The sequence below is a fragment of the Rhinichthys klamathensis genome, unplaced genomic scaffold (genome assembly GCF_029890125.1).
Source record: "Rhinichthys klamathensis goyatoka isolate OS25496 unplaced genomic scaffold, OSU_Roscu_1.1 h1tg000059l_1, whole genome shotgun sequence".
Classification (NCBI taxonomy): domain Eukaryota; kingdom Metazoa; phylum Chordata; class Actinopteri; order Cypriniformes; family Leuciscidae; genus Rhinichthys; species Rhinichthys klamathensis.
In genome coordinates, this window is record NW_026606604.1 from 10,297,586 (window position 1) to 10,315,255 (window position 17,670).

Here is a 17,670-nt window from a genome sequence, read left to right on the forward strand (position 1 = left end):
TGAAAGGTGAAAACTTTTAATCTGAGGGAAGACTTCACTCCCGTTTTGTTATTATTTCATAGAGAAAAGTCGCAAATTCAACAAGTTTGAATTAATTACGTTTCGTTATTAGTCTATTTTTGGCGCATCACGTCTAAAATTTAAACATTAGCCTACATTGTTTTAATTGTGAAAAAGATTTCAATTTTTTTTTTTTTTTTTTTTTTGTTAAAGAGAGATCCACCCAGACGAAAACGCCTGTCGCTCTTTGAAACTAAATTTATAGTACAGAAGAAATGCCATTGACAAAAACATACATGTCCTATCACACAGCAGGTCGGATCTCTTCTACAAATGGACATACTGCAGACAGAGCCCGACAGCTGAGGTTATTTTTGGGACAGGCAGCTTAGGGTAGTGAGGTGTCAGAGATGGCGAATGTCATGCTTTTCAAAGATCAACATCCTTTTGTTTAATTTTATAATACTGGGATTTCATCTCATCAGTAAAACTGACTTTCTGTGGTCAGATTTCACTAGATTAGCCACTGTTCTGTTGGAGGTAGTAGATGTGAATTGTTGACCTTTTTTTAAAGATGTAGGTCAATATGAGTATTTGAGTTTGATATATGATTCCCCAGGTCCTTTTGCATTTGTTATTCTGTGTAAAGTTCTGTCAAAAGTGGACAATGTAAATTTTCCATGGTTTGTGGTTTTTAATCCTTGTCCATTTGCTTTGAGGTCATCTATATATTACTGTACACCAAAACATTTGTGTTGAACTTGCATGCATGAAAGTGTTCTTATGTAACACTGTGGCATTATTACCGTATATCATGTGGATGCTTGTGTAGTGTCACCTGACAGATGCATAGAAAAAGTTGGATTCTCAAAAAGGCCATACTTGTTTTAAACCCTTTTAACGAGGTTTATACTAGACTCTAGTCATTCAATCTACTATTATCTATACTTATTTGGAAACAGGAGAGCTTTGAGTGAGCATCTCTAAAAGTAGGCATCTCTCATGTCTCAAACTATCTATTTCAGGATCCTTGACATGCTTATTTGTCATTAGCAGATTATACAAACTGACTTACAGTATAATAATTTCAGGAGCAGCTTTCCAGAAACATTCTGGAGTTGGCTAGCAAGATATAATGGTGACAGGGTGCAAATATGTAAAACTTTATAATCTCCAGTTCTTATGTTTCTCCTCTATACATTAACCACAACGTGTACTTTTATTAAAGTGTGTTGTTTCATCTCTACAGAAAGCAGTAATGGATCAGAATCTATTTGGTGGGGCTCCACGCTTCCTAACTCGACCCAAGGCCTTCTCGCTGAGTGTGGGACGAGACGCCTCCCTCAGTTGCACTATTGTGGGAAACCCTGTACCTGTAGTAACCTGGGAGAAAGAAAAACTGCGTCTTTCTGCAGGGGGACGCTTCAAAACAGTCGATGATGGTGACGTTTACCGACTTACCATCTACGATCTAACTCTAGAAGACAGCGGTCAGTACATGTGTCGTGCCAAGAACAATGTCGGAGAGGCATATGCAGCTGTGACCCTGAAGGTGGGATTGCCGGAAACTGTGGTAGATCGTGCTCCAGTGTTTACAGTGAAGCCTGTTTCCACCCGTGTGGGTCTAGGGGGTGATGTTACCTTCTATTGTCGTGTGGCAGCCCATCCAGCACCTAACTTTGACTGGGAAAAGGATGGCCGCTACCTGGGTGAGACCAACCGCATCAAGGTAACCTCGGAAAATGAATCCAGCTCCTTGAGGATCCAGAGCGTCAGGAGCTTGGACAGTGGTACCTACACCTGCCGTGTGCAGAACTCCATGGGCCGCTCTCAGTCCGCTGCCACCCTGGTGGTGGACCTTCAAGATACTCGTCTCCTGAATGTAGACAAGAGCACATCCCTCCTCTCGCAAATGCAGAAGCGGAAAGAAGAGATGCGGAAGGATATCTCTTTCTACCGCACCATGGAAAGTTCCTCAACATCATCTTCCAAGATCACAGAGGAACTTGATCAGGAGCAGAGGGTTTCGGCCTTAACCAGCATGTTGCCCAAAGGTGTGTTTACCCGAACATGCACTGTGACCGAGGGTAAACATGCAAAGCTTAGCTGTTTCGTCACAGGCCATCCCAAACCTCAGATCATCTGGAGGAAGGATGGGGGGAACATCAGCGAGGGCCGCAGACATGTTATGTATGAGGACCAGGCTGAGAATTTCATCCTCAAGGTGCTCTACTGCAAACAGACCGATAATGGGCTATACACCTGCAATGCATCCAACATGGCTGGACAAACCTATAGTGCTGTGCTAGTGATTGTCAAAGGTAAGAATAATGTCTGGAGGTATATATATTTGGTCAATTTATGCATCTTATTTGCTAGTAGATTGAGTATTTACAGTGCATTCTGTTTAAACTTAGATTTTTACAAGATGATGCTAGGCCATAAAAACCTTTTTGTCTATTGTTTGAGGCTTGCAAACTTCCATACGCTGACATAGTCCTTTCTGGGGGAAGCAACTTTTTTCATTAGTGGCTTGAACAACCAGATGCATTCATACTTAGCTGAGGTGGTCTTTTCCTAAAGCTATAGCCAATCAGTAAGTGACAAAAGGCCAAATTTACTAAGATCTTGCTCCAGCGCAAACCCTCTTTTGGCATAAAAAAACTACTGTCAGGATTTACTAAAGGCACGCAGTGAAAAAATTGGCGCTGAAAAGGTGTGGACAGATTTATTTTTGCGGCTGACCTTGTTGCATACACATTTGTAGGAGTTTCCCTTTCAGATTCAAAATTTATGGGAGGAGAGTATTGAAATGAATCTGCTAGGCGCCAGGCTAACTGTGTAAATCCCCCTTAGTTATGTCACAGAATACATCTTGAGTTCAAAATAAAAGTGCAATCATGATGAAAGTTTCCCTTTAGAACTACACAAGTACAGTGGTTTACAAAATCAAGTATGAGTCGGTGAGTATCATTATTTTATAGAGTCTGGCAGATAGCAGCTCTACATCAGCACAATAACTACCGTGTTAAAATACAGTTGGCCCTATTGAACCACCAACCTTTAAACTGAAATTTTATCAACTAATGACAGTCATCTTTGCCTTCCAGCTCATTCTCTGCTTAGCAAAGTGCTTGCAAGTGTTCGAACAGGGTGTAGCATTACAACTATTTTCTGCTGGTGATGATTAGTTCACAGTTGTTGTGATGGCTAGTTGCAAACTCACTTCTGACACCATTATGTGGGTGACTTTCCAAGTGATGTCTTCAGGATTTGAAACATTGATCTGTATCCAAATTCTGTGTTAACTAAGCCTACATTAAGACAATGATTTTCATAGATGCAAACGTTTACACAAAGTTCTAATTTTAGCCAGAAGTGTAGCAATAGTATTTTGCTACCTTGCTCCTTGGTCTTAATCTCGACTCTCATGCCACAGGCACCTTAGAGAAAGGTCACAGAAACGTAGCCGAATGCCAGTCCACCATTGCAGTACAAAAAGCAGTGACGCCTCTATGTAGGGATTGGGAGAGTGAAGTTCATGACATTTAAGGCTGTTTTTGTGTAAACATGTTCAAATTTCAGATGACATAATTAGAAAAACATATTAAACATCATATAAAGTCATAAAAATGTAAATGTATTTATTTAATTTGATGGCCAGCTTTATTTTTAGACGTATTCATTGCTGATGTCACCTGTTTAAGACGTTATTACACCTAGTTCATTTGAGGCACTCTTAAGTGGTCTTTCGCCGAAATAATGTGTATTCATGATGTAAACACCCCAAATAATCTCAGGCCCACCTAAAAAGACCCACAAACAATGTGGTTAATTTATCGGTACATTTGTGATCCACTTTTAAGTTCACATACATTATGAACACCAAAAGCACTGTGGTCCCTTGCAGCATTCTCCCATTCTGGTTCACTTTTAAATGAACGTTGAACTTTTAACGAAGTTTGGTGCATTTTAATAGTACTATATATGGAACCACCCTAACAGTTATCATTGTCTTCCTGGAGACCTAATCAATATGAAACCACATGGAACCAAATTATGACTGCCAGCTAAAAAGAACTTACTGTGTATGTCTTCTGTATATTCACTATATTCAACATGTCCTTGCCAGAGCCAAAAATTCCATTCAAGAGAAAGCTGCAGGATGTTGAGGTGAAGGAAAAGGAAACGGCAACACTGCAGTGTGAGGTACCAGTGTCGAATACAAAGGCTAACTGGTTTATGGAGGAGACCCGTCTGGAGGAATGCACCAAGTACCGCATGGATGTGGAGGGTACCCTGCGCCGCCTCACTATTCACAATGTCACCACCAACGATGATGCCGTCTATATCTGTGAGATGAAGGAAGGCAGTCGCACCGTGGCCGAACTTACAGTGCTGGGTAAAATCTTTGAGAGAAAGCCTATCACCTCCATTCCAATATGGTTTATTTAGTTAGCTTGAATGATGATGGATCACTTTGTCTTCATGTGATGTTTTTTCTGCATTTTCAGGCAATATCACTAAAAAGCTGCCGAGGAGGACAGTGGTGCCGGTTAGCGATACTGTGATCTTCTGTGTGGAGCTGGAGAAACCAGTAGATGATGCATACTGGACCAGAAATGGGGAGAAGCTGAAAGAGGACTCTCGAATTATTATCGCCCACATTAACAGACAGTACACACTGACCATTCGTGAATGTACCGCGGAGGACTCCGGCGAGGTGGCCTTCATCGCCCATGACTGTAAGACCTCCACCCGCTTCTCTGTCACAGGTGAATACATTTGTCAATCAGACCACTACCTTTCCAAAAGATTTTGCAAGAGGTTTTTTGCATTCTTGTGATTCAAAAACCTCATATCTGCCACAGGAATCACGTCAAATTGTATGACACTACAGCTACTACTGTATGTGATGGTATTCGTACTCCAATTCTTTGATGGAGTATGAGTGGAAACTATTCAACACAATTGCTTGTGACATTTACAGTAGAGAGATTCTTTTTCTTTAACCTTATTAACAATAATTTAAACTTTGACCTCAGCACCGAGGAAACACCCTCCAGATCCCCCAGTTGAACCAACGGTGCGGAACAAAACAGATTCATCGATCACACTGTGCTGGTCTCCACCGGACAGTGAGCGGCCTGTGCCCATCACCGGCTACTTCTTGGAGCGCAGGAAGGTTGGAGCCCAAACCTGGGTTAAAGTCACTAGCACGACTGTGTCTAGCACTGAATATACCTTCAGCGAAATCTCAGAGGAGGCAAGCTATCAGTTCCGTATCTCAGCGGTCAATGATTTCGGTCAGAGTGCCTACTTGGAGGTTCCTGGAACATTTTATCTTGGTGAGAAAGGCTTTGTTGTTTGCTGTGGACATTCATAAAATACACTGCCCTGGCGCTGTTTGGATTTAAATAGGCAAATGCTTAAGAGTCTATGATTGGATCATTATTGCAGTGATTATTATGGATCTATCATGTTATATGTTTGGGAACAGTTCTTTTAACCCTAATTGATGGAGTGTGTAGCTTTTCACTTCTTAAACAACCCTGTAGGAAGGCACATCGTGGCCATATTCCAGGATGACAATGTCAAGATTAATCAGGCTCAAATTGTGAAAGAATGGACAATCATTAGCAAACATGAATTGGCACATTTATTTCCATCAATAGGTGCATCCGTTTTTTGGTCAAGATCTTGTATTGACAATGCAATTCAAGCATTCTGTAATTCAAGCATTCTTTTTTTTGGCTGGGCAGTGTATAAAACAATATAAAGTTACATAAATCAGTATATTCCAATAAGTATTTTGGAATTTGTTTGATCAGAGCCCACAGCGTCAGTGAAGACAGGCCTGGTGAGCTGCAGTGCACATGCAGACGAAGAAGCCACCTTCACTGTGGAGCTCTCGAGTGTATGTTCTGGCTCCTGGACCATAAATGACCGAATGATCCGCAGTGGATCTGAGTATCTGATCACACGCTCAAAGACCACACACACGCTGGTCATCAGGGAGGTGTCCATGGAGCTGAACGGGGCACAGGTCAAGTTTGTGGGTGGCGGATCTCAAAGCGTTTGCACGCTTACTGTGAAAGGTAAGAAAGGAACAGTTTCTGAAAACTAAAGTACAATAACTTCAACAATAGTCCTGATTTTTTTTTTTCTTCTTGATGTTCTTTAGCTGCACCTTCACGTTTCACCAGTAAGTCTTCTCAGGTTGAGGTATTTACTTTCAGCATGCACTCCTCTGCTCAGATGCACACAGAAGTGTCCGATTCAAGTGTCCAGGTGACAAAATGCACGTCTTGCAAAATCCAAATAAAATGTTTAAATAGACATTAAGCATTTTACGTTTTTTTTACGAGTTTAAATGGTATTGTCCAACCAGTGGCACAGTTGACTTTGAGATGCATTGCCCTTACAAATATCTACAGTAATAGATGTGTGGACAATGACATGATGGGTAATAAGACATTTTTTCTTTTTGACAATTAACTACATGTACTGTCTGTGCTGCAGGTTGTTTGGATGAAAAATGGGAAGGAGCTGAGGATGGGTAAAAAATATGAAGCCAAAAGTGTGGAGCGCAAACGCATACTGACAGTCCACAACGTGGACCTTGAGGACGTGGGCATTTATGAATGCATGTGTGATGGCGATAAAATGTCTGTCCAACTTACCCTTAAAGGTGAAACATGCAATTTTTCTCTTCACTTACTGATCTTCAGTTACTTTAAACTTTTTATAGCCTCTATTTCCAACTAGCCTCTATTTCTGTTTTAGCCTCTATATATATATTTCAAGCTTAAAATTATATTAATTATACATACAATTATTTACATATATAAAAATGGAACAATTTTAAATTGAAGTGCGTGCTGCTTGCAGTGTACTATTTAGGAATTTCCCAAGAATTAAAGTCATTGCTGAGTAGTCAGTGCTTTGTATATCCCAGCTTAGTACAGAGATTTCTGATTGGATAAATGGTGCAAGCGATCAGTGTTGACAGCTAGGAACAGCTGGGCTCAAGCTTCTCAAAAGGAAGTGTTAGAAGATGTGTTTTAACACTTCTGCTTAGCACTCATACACTCTCAGGTATCAAATATTAAATATGCTTTGGGGTGAGATGAGTATTTATGATGTACTCACAATGCTATTTAAGACACTACTGTATATATAAAACTATTAGAATACAACATTTTGCTAAACAGGATGTACAATTTATATTTGATTTAGCTTGATTTTTGGAAATAATTTAATATGATACTGATATCATACTTAACAAAACAATTTTAATAACTATATTTATTATAACATTTTGGGAACATAATATTTAAGCAATTGGTAGATGCGGGACTGTCATCCATAACTGTCACAGAACCAATGCCATCCATACGGATCGACTGTCTTCCAACCATTGAAATAACCCCTTAACCTGGTTAAAATAGTGGGCTACGTTAAAAATACACATTTAAATAGGTAAACGGGCATATTTATACAAATATTGAAGAATATGTCAAAAACACGTTTAAGCTCATACACTCGTTAAAAACTTTTATGGGAACATTTGCCTCAAGTGAGCCCAAAAAAACATCCAGTATGAGTCATTCAATGTCAAAGCTTATGAAGCAGTTATGATTTAGGCTACATTAAATCATCAGAACATGCAGTTTTAATGCAACTCCCTCACATAAAGGCATAAAAACAACGTTTAAAGTATTTTACAGTAGAATTACCTGCATTACATTATTTAAATATAAATATTAATTTTTTACCATATGGTAACCAATATTTTTTTTTACATCAGCATTTTATATTATTTTTCCATTCAAATGACTAACATAATCAATGCAAACTCATATTTAATATACATATAAATTTGACTGCAGTATCTTATGCACCTTATAATCTGGTGCGCCCTATATATGAAAAATGTTCTAAAATAGGTAATTCATTGAAGGTGCGCCTTATAATTCGGTGCGCCGTATAGTGCGGAAAATACGGTACATAAATCAGGAGAGTTTCAATTGTCACATCTGTTTGTTCGGGGTTTTTTTGTGTCACAAGACATCTGTTATATTCAAATGGACAGTGGATGTGACTGTTTCTTGCCATGTTTGATATGTTTTCTATAATCCAGTTCATATTCATAATCATGTTAAAATTACAGAGAGGTATGGCATTATGGCATCTAATCCTACATTTTACCCTAACAGAAGAACCAACTAAGTTTGTTAACAAGCCGAGGGCTCAGCCCCAGGAGAGTGGCGCTCTGGTGGGTGACGTGGTGTTGAGCTGTGAGGTTGCTTCTCCTGGAACCGCTGTTGTGTGGAAGAAAGAACAGATAGAAATAACGGAGGACAAGAGGACAATTTTTATGTCTCAAGGGACACAAAGGAAGCTGGTCATCAGGGGTGCCAAGCAGAGCGATGAAGGACACTACTCGTGTGAGACGGCAGAGGACAAAATGACATTCCTGGTCAAGATAAAAGGTAAGACTATGCGCTAATTAGTCTTAAACTAAAAATTTAAATGAGCAGGATTAATCAGACATGCCACAATACCTAATTAATGTCATAACTTTATGGTTTTTTGAACAGTGAAGCTAAACGCTAAATGCTCCTACAGCTAATAAATTATTTAATAAGTGAAATTAAAAGTTATACCAGCCTTGTATAAGTTATATTAAAGTTTAGCATGTCATTTATCATACCATTGTCAGATCTTACTGTGGACAGCAATGGTCCTTTGAAGGTACAGCTCTTTCCAAGAAGTATTGTTTGCAGTCTCAAAATCTAACCTTGAATACAAAAAATTCTAGATTATTTTCTGGGAAACAATCCCTTAGAGGTTGTTGAAATTTGCACATAACATTTATTATTAATCCAGTGTGTTTTTGTCCATTTTGGAGATGTTTGAGATCTTTTTGCAGTGCAGAACTACATATTTTTTTATGTTTCACTAAAAGAATGAATGTCCTTTTTAGAAACTCAGGCTGCTTTCTCCAACAAAGACTCTTATCAGAAAGAGGTGAAGGTTTCAACTTCCCAGAGGGCCACACTGAGCTGTGAAGTTTCTGATGCCAAAACTGAGGTGAAATGGTTTAAGGATGGCAAGCAGTTGAGCTCCAGTAAGACTGTCCACATGGAGTCAAAGGGCAAGAGCCGTCAGCTGGTGCTGGAGAACGTGGAGAAGAAGGATGCTGGAGAATATACCTGTGAAGTTGGGAATGAAAAGCTGGTCTTCAAGATTCGGGTGGAAGGTAAGAACTACATGCCAGTGTTTTGTCTTGGGGTTTTTTAAGGTTCCATTCACTCAATTAAACATGACCAAAGCAAAGTTTACATAAAACTAAATGTAGTTTCTGATACTGTATTCCTCAATATTGATTTCTGTCCCAGACATTCAAGCCGCCTTCTCCAACAAGGACTCCTATCAGAAGGAAGTGAAAGTTTCATCATCCCAGAAAGCCACACTGAGCTGTGAAGTTTCTGACCTCAAGACTGAGGTGAAATGGTTCAAGGATGGCAAGCAGTTGAGCTCCAGTAAGACTGTCCACATGGAGTCAAAGGGCAAGAGCCGTCAGCTGGTGCTGGAGAATGTGGAGAAGAAGGATGCTGGAGAATATACCTGTGAAGTTGGAAATGAAAAACTGGTCTTTAATATTCGGGTGGAAGGTAAGAACAACATGCCAGTGTTTTGTCTTGTTTTTGTGTGTTTTTTAAGGTTCCAGTGACTCAATAATACATGACCAAAGCAAAGTTTATATAAAACTGAAAGTAGTTTCTGACACTATATTCCTGAATCTTGATTTCTGTCCCAGACATTCAAGCCGCCTTCTCCAACAAGGACTCCTATCAGAAGGAAGTGAAAGTTTCATCATCCCAGAAAGCCACACTGAGCTGTGAAGTTTCTGACCTCAAGACTGAGGTGAAATGGTTCAAGGATGGCAAGCAGTTGAGCTCCAGTAAGACTGTCCACATGGAGTCAAAGGGCAAGAGCCGTCAGCTGGTGCTGGAGAATGTGGAAAAGAAAGATGCTGGAGAATATACCTGTGAAGTTGGGAATGAGAAACTGCTCTTTAAGATTCAGGTGACAGGTATGGAAACATCCTTGTGTTTGTCTATTCGCTTGCTGTTTTTATTTTCGTTTTTTCTTCTTTATGGAAGATACCAAAATTACAATACAGTAAGTCAACAAAGATTAAGAAAACCAACTTTAAATATAACAAAGGTGTTTGATACAGTATGCCTTGCATCTGGTAAAAAAAAAGCATGCCACAAGATTTCATTAATGTGTCTTTATAGATACAACTATTTATGTACTTTACTTTCTTTAAGAAGTGGTACACTTATAGGCAGAAAAATGTGTTGCCTGTTTCAGTCTGCAATGTAATTTGTTTTATTGTTGAATGATTTTTCTGATATTGTCTAATGCCCATCCAGACATTCAAGCCGCCTTCTCCAACAAGGACTCCTATCAGAAGGAAGTGAAAGTTTCAGCATCCCAGAAAGCCACACTGAGCTGTGAGGTTTCTGACCTCAAGACTGAGGTGAAATGGTTCAAGGATGGCAAGCAATTGAGCTCCAGTAAGACTGTCCACATGGAGTCAAAGGGCAAGAGCCGTCAGCTGGTGCTGGAGAATGTGGAGAAAAAGGATGCTGGAGAATATACCTGTGAAGTTGGAAATGAAAAACTGGTCTTTAAGATTCGGGTGGAAGGTAAGAACAACATGCCAGTGTTTTGTCTTGTTTTTGTGTGTTTTTTAAGGTTCCAGTGACTCAATAATACATGACCAAAGCAAAGTTTATATAAAACTGAAAGTAGTTTCTGATACTATATTCCTGAATCTTGATTTCTGTCCCAGACATTCAAGCCGCCTTCTCCAACAAGGACTCCTATCAGAAGGAAGTGAAAGTTTCATCATCCCAGAAAGCCACACTGAGCTGTGAAGTTTCTGACCTCAAGACTGAGGTGAAATGGTTCAAGGATGGCAAGCAGTTGAGCTCCAGTAAGACTGTCCACGTGGAGTCAAAGGGCAAGAGCCGTCAGCTGGTGCTGGAGAACGTGGAGAAGAAGGATGTTGGAGAATATATCTGTGAAGTTGGAAATGAGAAACTGCTCTTTAAGATTCAGGTGACAGGTATGGAAACATCCTTGTGTTTGTCTATTCGCTTGCTGTTTTTATCTTCGTTTTTTCTTCTTTATGGAAGATACCAAAATTACAATACAGTAAGTCAACAAAGATTAAGAAAACCAACTTTAAATATAACAAAGGGGTTTGATACAGTATGCCTTGCATCTGGTCAAAAAAAGCATGCCACAAGATTTCATTAATGTGTCTTTATAGATACAACTATTTATATACTTTTCTTTCTTTAAGAAGTGGTACACTTATAGGCAGAAAAATATGTTGCCTGTTTCAGTCTGCAATGTAATTTGTTTTCTTGTGGAATGATTTTTCTGATATTGTCTAATGTCCATCCAGACATTCAAGCCGCCTTCTCCAACAAGGACTCCTATCAGAAGGAAGTGAAAGTTTCAGCATCCCAGAAAGCCACACTGAGCTGTGAAGTTTCTGACCTCAAGACTGAGGTGAAATGGTTCAAGGATGGCAAGCAGTTGAGCTCCAGTAAGACTGTCCACATGGAGTCAAAGGGCAAGAGCCGTCAGCTGGTGCTGGAGAATGTGGAGAAGAAGGATGCTGGAGAATATACCTGTGAAGTTGGAAATGAAAAACTTGCTTTTAAAATTCAGGTGACAGGTATGGGAATATTCTTGTGTTTGTCTATTGGCACTCTGTTTCTACTTTAGTTTTTCTTGCAAATGAAAAAGACCAAAATTACAGTAATACAGTGAAGCTTGACAAAAGCTACTTCTACTTGTAGCAATAAAAAATTGGCCTTGGTGAAAGAGACCATTGATATTATTAACATGTGTTTGTAGATTTAGTAATACATGTAGTTTTTCTGTTCAAGAAGTGGTAAAAAAGCAGTGTTTTGCTGAATTCAATGCTACTAAAAATGTTTTAGTCTGCAATGTGATTTGGATTTATTTGCTTAAAATATAGACCACAATTTATGATCCATCCTGGCTTTCTCAACCATCCAGTCCTTATAGTATCTAACTTCTATAACTTTAAGTAATATATTGACTCAAAATAATTCTGTTTTGTTATATTGAATCCATGGTGCACTGTACCTGCCCAACTAGACATTCAAGCTGCCTTCTCCAACAAGAACTCCTATCAGAAGGAAGTCAAAATAGCTGCTTCCCAAAAAGCCACACTGAGCTGTGAAGTTTCTGACCTCAAGACTGAGGTGAAATGGTTTAAGGATGGAAAGCAGTTAAGCTCCAGTAAGACTGTCCACATGGAGTCAAAGGGCAAGAGCCGTCAGCTGGTGCTGGAGAACGTGGAGAAGAAGGATGTTGGAGAATATACCTGTGAAGTTGGGAATGAGAAACTGCACTTTAAGATTCAGGTGACAGGTATGGAAAACATTTTGGACTGTTTATTTTGGCTCTGTCCATTTGGTCATCAGTGGTTGCTCTTGGACACACCAAATAACTTATTTACAATTTGCACTGATAAGTGAAATATGTCAAATCTTAACAGTCTTCTTTGGGTTGTTTAAAAGCTACTATGAAAATATTTCTTGTCTAGTGTCATATTTAATGTCACTTTAGTATTGACTTTCTCTGTAAATTGGCTAACTAAACTCTTTGAATGAAATAAACTCTTTATACCTTCTCATTAGAGCTCAAAACTGGCTTCACCAACAAAGACTCTTATCAGAAGGAAGTTAAGGTTTCAGCATCCCAAAAAGCCACACTGAGCTGTGAAGTTTCTGACCTCAAGACTGAGGTGAAATGGTTCAAAGATGGCAGGCAGTTGAGCTCCAGTAAGACTGTCCACATGGAGTCAAAGGGCAAGAGCCGTCAGCTGGTGCTGGAGAACGTGGAGAAGAAGGATGTTGGAGAATATACCTGTGAAGTTGGAAATGAGAAACTTCTTTTTATGATTCAGATGGAAGGTAAGACTTTCTAGGACATTAGTGGACCTCCATTAATGAACAATCTTCTATCTTACTCCAGAACATGGTTACAATTAAGTGAATATTTCCTATTTTTTATTCAGATGTCACTACCAAATTCCAGAAGACATCTGTGACAAAAGAAACTGTGATGGTCGAGTCAACAGAGAAGGTTGTTTTAAAAACCGAGGTGATGTCAGAGAGTTGTAGTGTTAAGTGGTTCAGGGATGGAGTGGAACTAAAAGATGGATCAAAGTATGAGATGAAACAGGAAGGTCGCTCACGTGTCCTAATTGTTAAGTCCTCTGAATCCAAAGACAATGGCACTTATTACTGCCAGACTCCTGATGACAAGGTGGAGTTCAAGGTTCAGGTCAAAGGTAAAAGCTAATTTGCTATTTCAAAGCAATAAGTGTTACTGCATATTTATTTTGAAAAAATTCCAATGCAATTGTCTCTATACTTATACATATGAAGTTTTCAAAGTAATTAATGTAAGATATAATTGTGCTTATAGAAATACTAAATCTAACTGATTGCAGACAAAATGTGATTTAATTTTTCCCCTCAATTATTCCATGCAGAGGCACCTTTAAAATTTGTGGTGCCATTGCAACCGGTATCTGCAGTACTAGAAAGCACCATGACCCTTTCCTGCACCCTCAACAAAGCCACAGGTAATGTCCTCTGGAAGCATAACGGCAAAGAAATCAAACCGGGCGGCAGATTCAGCATCCGCACTGATAGCACCAACTGCATCTTGATCGTCTCTGCTGTGGCTCAGGAGGATGAAGGGGAGTACAGCTGCGAATGCAAAGATGACAAAACCACCACTAAAGTCACCACTAAAGGTAAGAACCATCAGTGTCATGTCTGAAAGTCATAAGTTCTCATCAAATGAACCAACGTAACTTAAGATTGTTTTAAGTGATAGATGTATTGAAATGTTCAATCTAATTTCTCACAGCCCCACGTCTGGTGAGGTTCACTACCAAGCTGAACAATGTTGTTGCAAATGAAGGCAAAGATGCCATCTTCAAATGCTCTATCACACCGAATGATGTGAGTGTCAGATGGCTGCGTAATGGTGTTCCTATAACAGCTAGTCCCAAATTTAAGTTAGCTTTTGGAGGAAGCAGCTACTCCCTCACTATCATAGCTGTCACTCAGGAGGACGCAGGAGAGATCAGTATCGATGCCGATGGGAAAGTGTGCAAGGCCACACTCCAAGTACAAGGTAAGGATAACTGTTAAGCGTAATGCAACATATCCGCAGGCAAGCACATGTTTCTCAGTACACACATATCTGTATCTTGCAGAGCTTCCTGTCACATTTAAGAAGAAGCTTGTAGATGTGACTGTGCAGGAGCAGGACACAGTTCGGTTGGAAGTGGAGCTGAGTAAACCCTCAACAGATGTGAAGTGGATGAAGAATGGTGTGGTTCTACAGCAAGGAGGAAATCTGGAGATTCATGTGGGGGGTGTCAAGCAGACTTTGGTCCTCAAGAGCGTGATATATGCTGACAGAGGACATTACTCATGTGAAACCCTAGATGACAAGACCCAGGCAAAACTGACAGTAGAAAGTAGGGCTTCCTTTATTGTTATTCTATCACAGAGTTACTCTTTCGATCGTAATATTTTCATTCTTTATGTTTGCTATGATGACTATATACAGTATAACCTAGTAGTTTATAAAAATGGACCATGAAAATCATTAACCGAAATGCACATTCAATTATGCCTTCCTAAAAGCGTCTCATCATTGGATTTCCATTGTTTTTTTTACTTTTCAGTTAAGAAGATTCAGGTAGTAAAAGGCCTGAAAGAGGTGAAAGTACAAGAAAAAGAGACCATCACTATGGAGGTGGAGCTTAGCAAGGCTGATGTAGAAGGATCCTGGAGCAAAGATGGAATGAAACTGAAGGCAGGACCCAATATCATCATTACAGCATTGGGCAACAAGCACAGCCTGACTATGTCCCAGCTGAAGATAAGCGATGGTGGATCTATTACCTTTCAAGCTGAGGATGTCCATACTTCTGGAAAACTAATTGTTACAGGTTAGTTTGTATATTGGGGTCTTTAGGTTTAAGCCCACTTATAATTCTTGGCATGCAAAGGGTGTAAGTCGGTAATTTAGGGTTAATGCATCATCCAATAATTGGGTTGTGCTCTTAAGTGAATTGCAAGATTCAGTAAGATTTTTTCAGTAAGATAGCATTTACATGAGATTATAAAAAGTATATTTTTAAGTTTAGTTCTTGTAGAAGCTGCATATCCAATATTGTAAGTATATTCCACAATACAAACCATATTAATTTCCACATTTTATGTTCTTGTATTGTGTCCTTGAGCATGATTAACATTTTGCAGCCTGTGTAAGAGTCGTTTATTGGGGGTTTAGTAAGGTGTATATGAAACTTATGAAAAGAACCATAACTTAAACACCAGTGTTAAAATCTAGAATGATTGCAACCGTAATAATTTGTGTTGTGTCCACAGAGCCAGCTGCGAAGATCATCAAACCCCTACGGGATATCGTTTCTCCTGAAAAGGAGAAAGTCACATTTGAATGTGAAGTATCAAGAGCAAATGCTGATGTCAAGTGGTTTAAGGTATTAGTAATTCAATTTAGAATTGTTCGAAAAAAATTGTGTAGTCACATCTGAATGGAATATAAAATAATTTGAAAATAGAACTAGTAAAAGAAAATGTTGATGTAGTTGTGTCATCATTATTGCTCTATCAGGATGATGAGGAACTAAAGCCAGGAAAGAAATTTGGCATTCAATCCCAGGCCAACAAGCGCACCCTCCTCATCCACAAGTGTGCGTATGAGGACCAGGGCCAGTATATGTGTAGAACAACAGATGACAATACTTCAGCAAAGCTCACGGTTAATGGTAAAGATGAATGAATTCTGAGTGGGAGATACTCAAACATTTTGTAGTGTCATATGAATAAATGATTTTGTTTGAATTCTTGCAGCCCGAGATATTAAAATAGTAAAGCCACTGCAGGACACAGAGGTGACCGAGAAGGAGAGTGCAACATTTGTTTGTGAGGTCTCTCACGATGAAGTAGAGGCTCAGTGGCACAAAGGGGATGCCAAGCTCAAAGCCGGAGACAACATCAAGATGAGGCAGGAGGGTGAGTTGAGCTGAATGTACTAAGATCAAACAAGCATAAATTCAGTTCAAATAGGGACAGATCAATAACTCTCAAACTCATTTAAAACTCTCTTTCTCTCAGGAAGAACATACGTACTACTTTTCAAATCTGTAAAGGCTGAGGATGCTGGTGAAATCAAGTTCACAGCTGAGAAGGCCTCTTCAACCGCTAAACTAAAGGTTAAAGGTTCGTGGTCATGTGTCTATCGTATCTGCATGCATTTTGCATTCAGTGTTTAGACTAATGAACTACAGCCTGTGCTGTGTAGTGTTTCTACTGTTGTCTAACAAATCACCCCCCAAGTCACCTTATAATCGTTACAGAACTGCCTGTCAGATTTGTGAAGAAACTGAGAGACAAAATCGCCATGTTCAAACACCGCGCATACTTAGAGTGTCAGGTGTCACGGGCCAGTGCTAAAGTCACATGGTACAAGAACAAGTCGGAGCTCAAACCCAGCGAGAAGCACGAGATCACTAGTGAGGACATCTACAGGAAGCTCACCATCATCGACGTGGACTCTGATGATGAGGACACATACATGTGTGACGCCATTGATGATAAGACTTCATGTCAGCTACTAGTAGAGGGTAAAAACCTTTTCAGTTATGATTAAAATAATAATAATAACATTTTAGGATGAAAGCACAACTGAATTCATGAAGCACAACCACACACTATTAAAGAAGAAAACTAAAAAGAAAACTAACTGTATAAGGGTGGACATAATGTAATTGCATGTTTTTACTTATTTTATAACAGTTTGTAGATCAGTTTTAATTGATCTGCAACAGACAAGTATGAGCCTGTTTGTGATTTTAACTTTATTTGAAAAATCTTATTTATCTTATTAATTTGCCCTTCTAAACAGGGACAAATTAATGTTTGCTTACAGGTTAAATTTCTGTTATGTAAATTTAGCTTACATGCATTTTGTTTTATTTCCACGCAGTGTCATAAGTTTGACTTTTCTGAAGTCTAAAGTCTTTTTAAAGAATTTTACTTTATATACTTTTTATGTAGCACATTTTTTGACACAGCACTATACTGTATCATCACAACTTTCAGAGCAGGCTATCAGCATAGTACGGGAGCTGAGTTCTGTGGAGGTAACTGAGCCATTTGCCGCCCACTTTGAAGTTGAAGTCAGCGTGGAGACAGTCAAACCAGTGAAGTGGATGCTGAATGGGGAACAGCTGAAGGAGAGCGCAGATATCGAGATGGAGAAAGAGGGAACCATGCACCACCTCACTTTTAAGAAGACCAAAGCCTCCATGTCAGGCCCAGTACAGTTCACAGCCGGAAAGAGCAAATCAACAGCTGAGCTCAAAGTGAAAGGTTAGGAACTTTGCAAAATAGCCAATCCAAAAGTGATCTAATTTGAATCTAATAATTCCAATTAAATAGTTTTTGATAATGATGCATGATAGAATTGCTACAGAAATGTTAGCTATTGTAG

The 17,670-nt window shown here is 39.3% G+C and overlaps 1 protein-coding gene across 20 annotated transcripts in view; it reads left to right on the top strand.

Moving 5' to 3' along the window:
* The first annotated feature begins 1,253 nt into the window (after window positions 1–1,253).
* Window positions 1,254–17,670, top strand: part of LOC130084143 (obscurin-like) — a 54,449-nt gene continuing 38,032 nt past the window's right edge. For 14 of the 20 annotated variants that reach the window (XM_056249336.1, XM_056249337.1, XM_056249344.1 and 11 more), the window contains exons 1-27: window positions 1,254–2,321; window positions 4,133–4,402; window positions 4,515–4,775; window positions 5,046–5,348; window positions 5,832–6,098; window positions 6,185–6,291; window positions 6,523–6,691; window positions 8,220–8,495; window positions 8,990–9,265; window positions 9,405–9,680; window positions 9,827–10,102; window positions 10,449–10,724; window positions 10,871–11,146; window positions 11,492–11,767; window positions 12,217–12,492; window positions 12,762–13,037; window positions 13,142–13,417; window positions 13,622–13,888; window positions 14,005–14,274; window positions 14,357–14,623; window positions 14,834–15,100; window positions 15,543–15,655; window positions 15,790–15,943; window positions 16,029–16,190; window positions 16,293–16,397; window positions 16,535–16,801; window positions 17,280–17,549. In XM_056249336.1, coding sequence (XP_056105311.1) covers window positions 1,259–2,321; window positions 4,133–4,402; window positions 4,515–4,775; window positions 5,046–5,348; window positions 5,832–6,098; window positions 6,185–6,291; window positions 6,523–6,691; window positions 8,220–8,495; window positions 8,990–9,265; window positions 9,405–9,680; window positions 9,827–10,102; window positions 10,449–10,724; window positions 10,871–11,146; window positions 11,492–11,767; window positions 12,217–12,492; window positions 12,762–13,037; window positions 13,142–13,417; window positions 13,622–13,888; window positions 14,005–14,274; window positions 14,357–14,623; window positions 14,834–15,100; window positions 15,543–15,655; window positions 15,790–15,943; window positions 16,029–16,190; window positions 16,293–16,397; window positions 16,535–16,801; window positions 17,280–17,549 — 7,342 coding nt within the window. In that variant the 5' untranslated portion in view covers window positions 1,254–1,258. The remainder of the gene's footprint in view (window positions 2,322–4,132; window positions 4,403–4,514; window positions 4,776–5,045; window positions 5,349–5,831; window positions 6,099–6,184; window positions 6,292–6,522; window positions 6,692–8,219; window positions 8,496–8,989; window positions 9,266–9,404; window positions 9,681–9,826; window positions 10,103–10,448; window positions 10,725–10,870; window positions 11,147–11,491; window positions 11,768–12,216; window positions 12,493–12,761; window positions 13,038–13,141; window positions 13,418–13,621; window positions 13,889–14,004; window positions 14,275–14,356; window positions 14,624–14,833; window positions 15,101–15,542; window positions 15,656–15,789; window positions 15,944–16,028; window positions 16,191–16,292; window positions 16,398–16,534; window positions 16,802–17,279; window positions 17,550–17,670) is intronic. The other 6 variants (XM_056249339.1, XM_056249342.1, XM_056249343.1 and 3 more) reach the window with 6 other exon arrangements.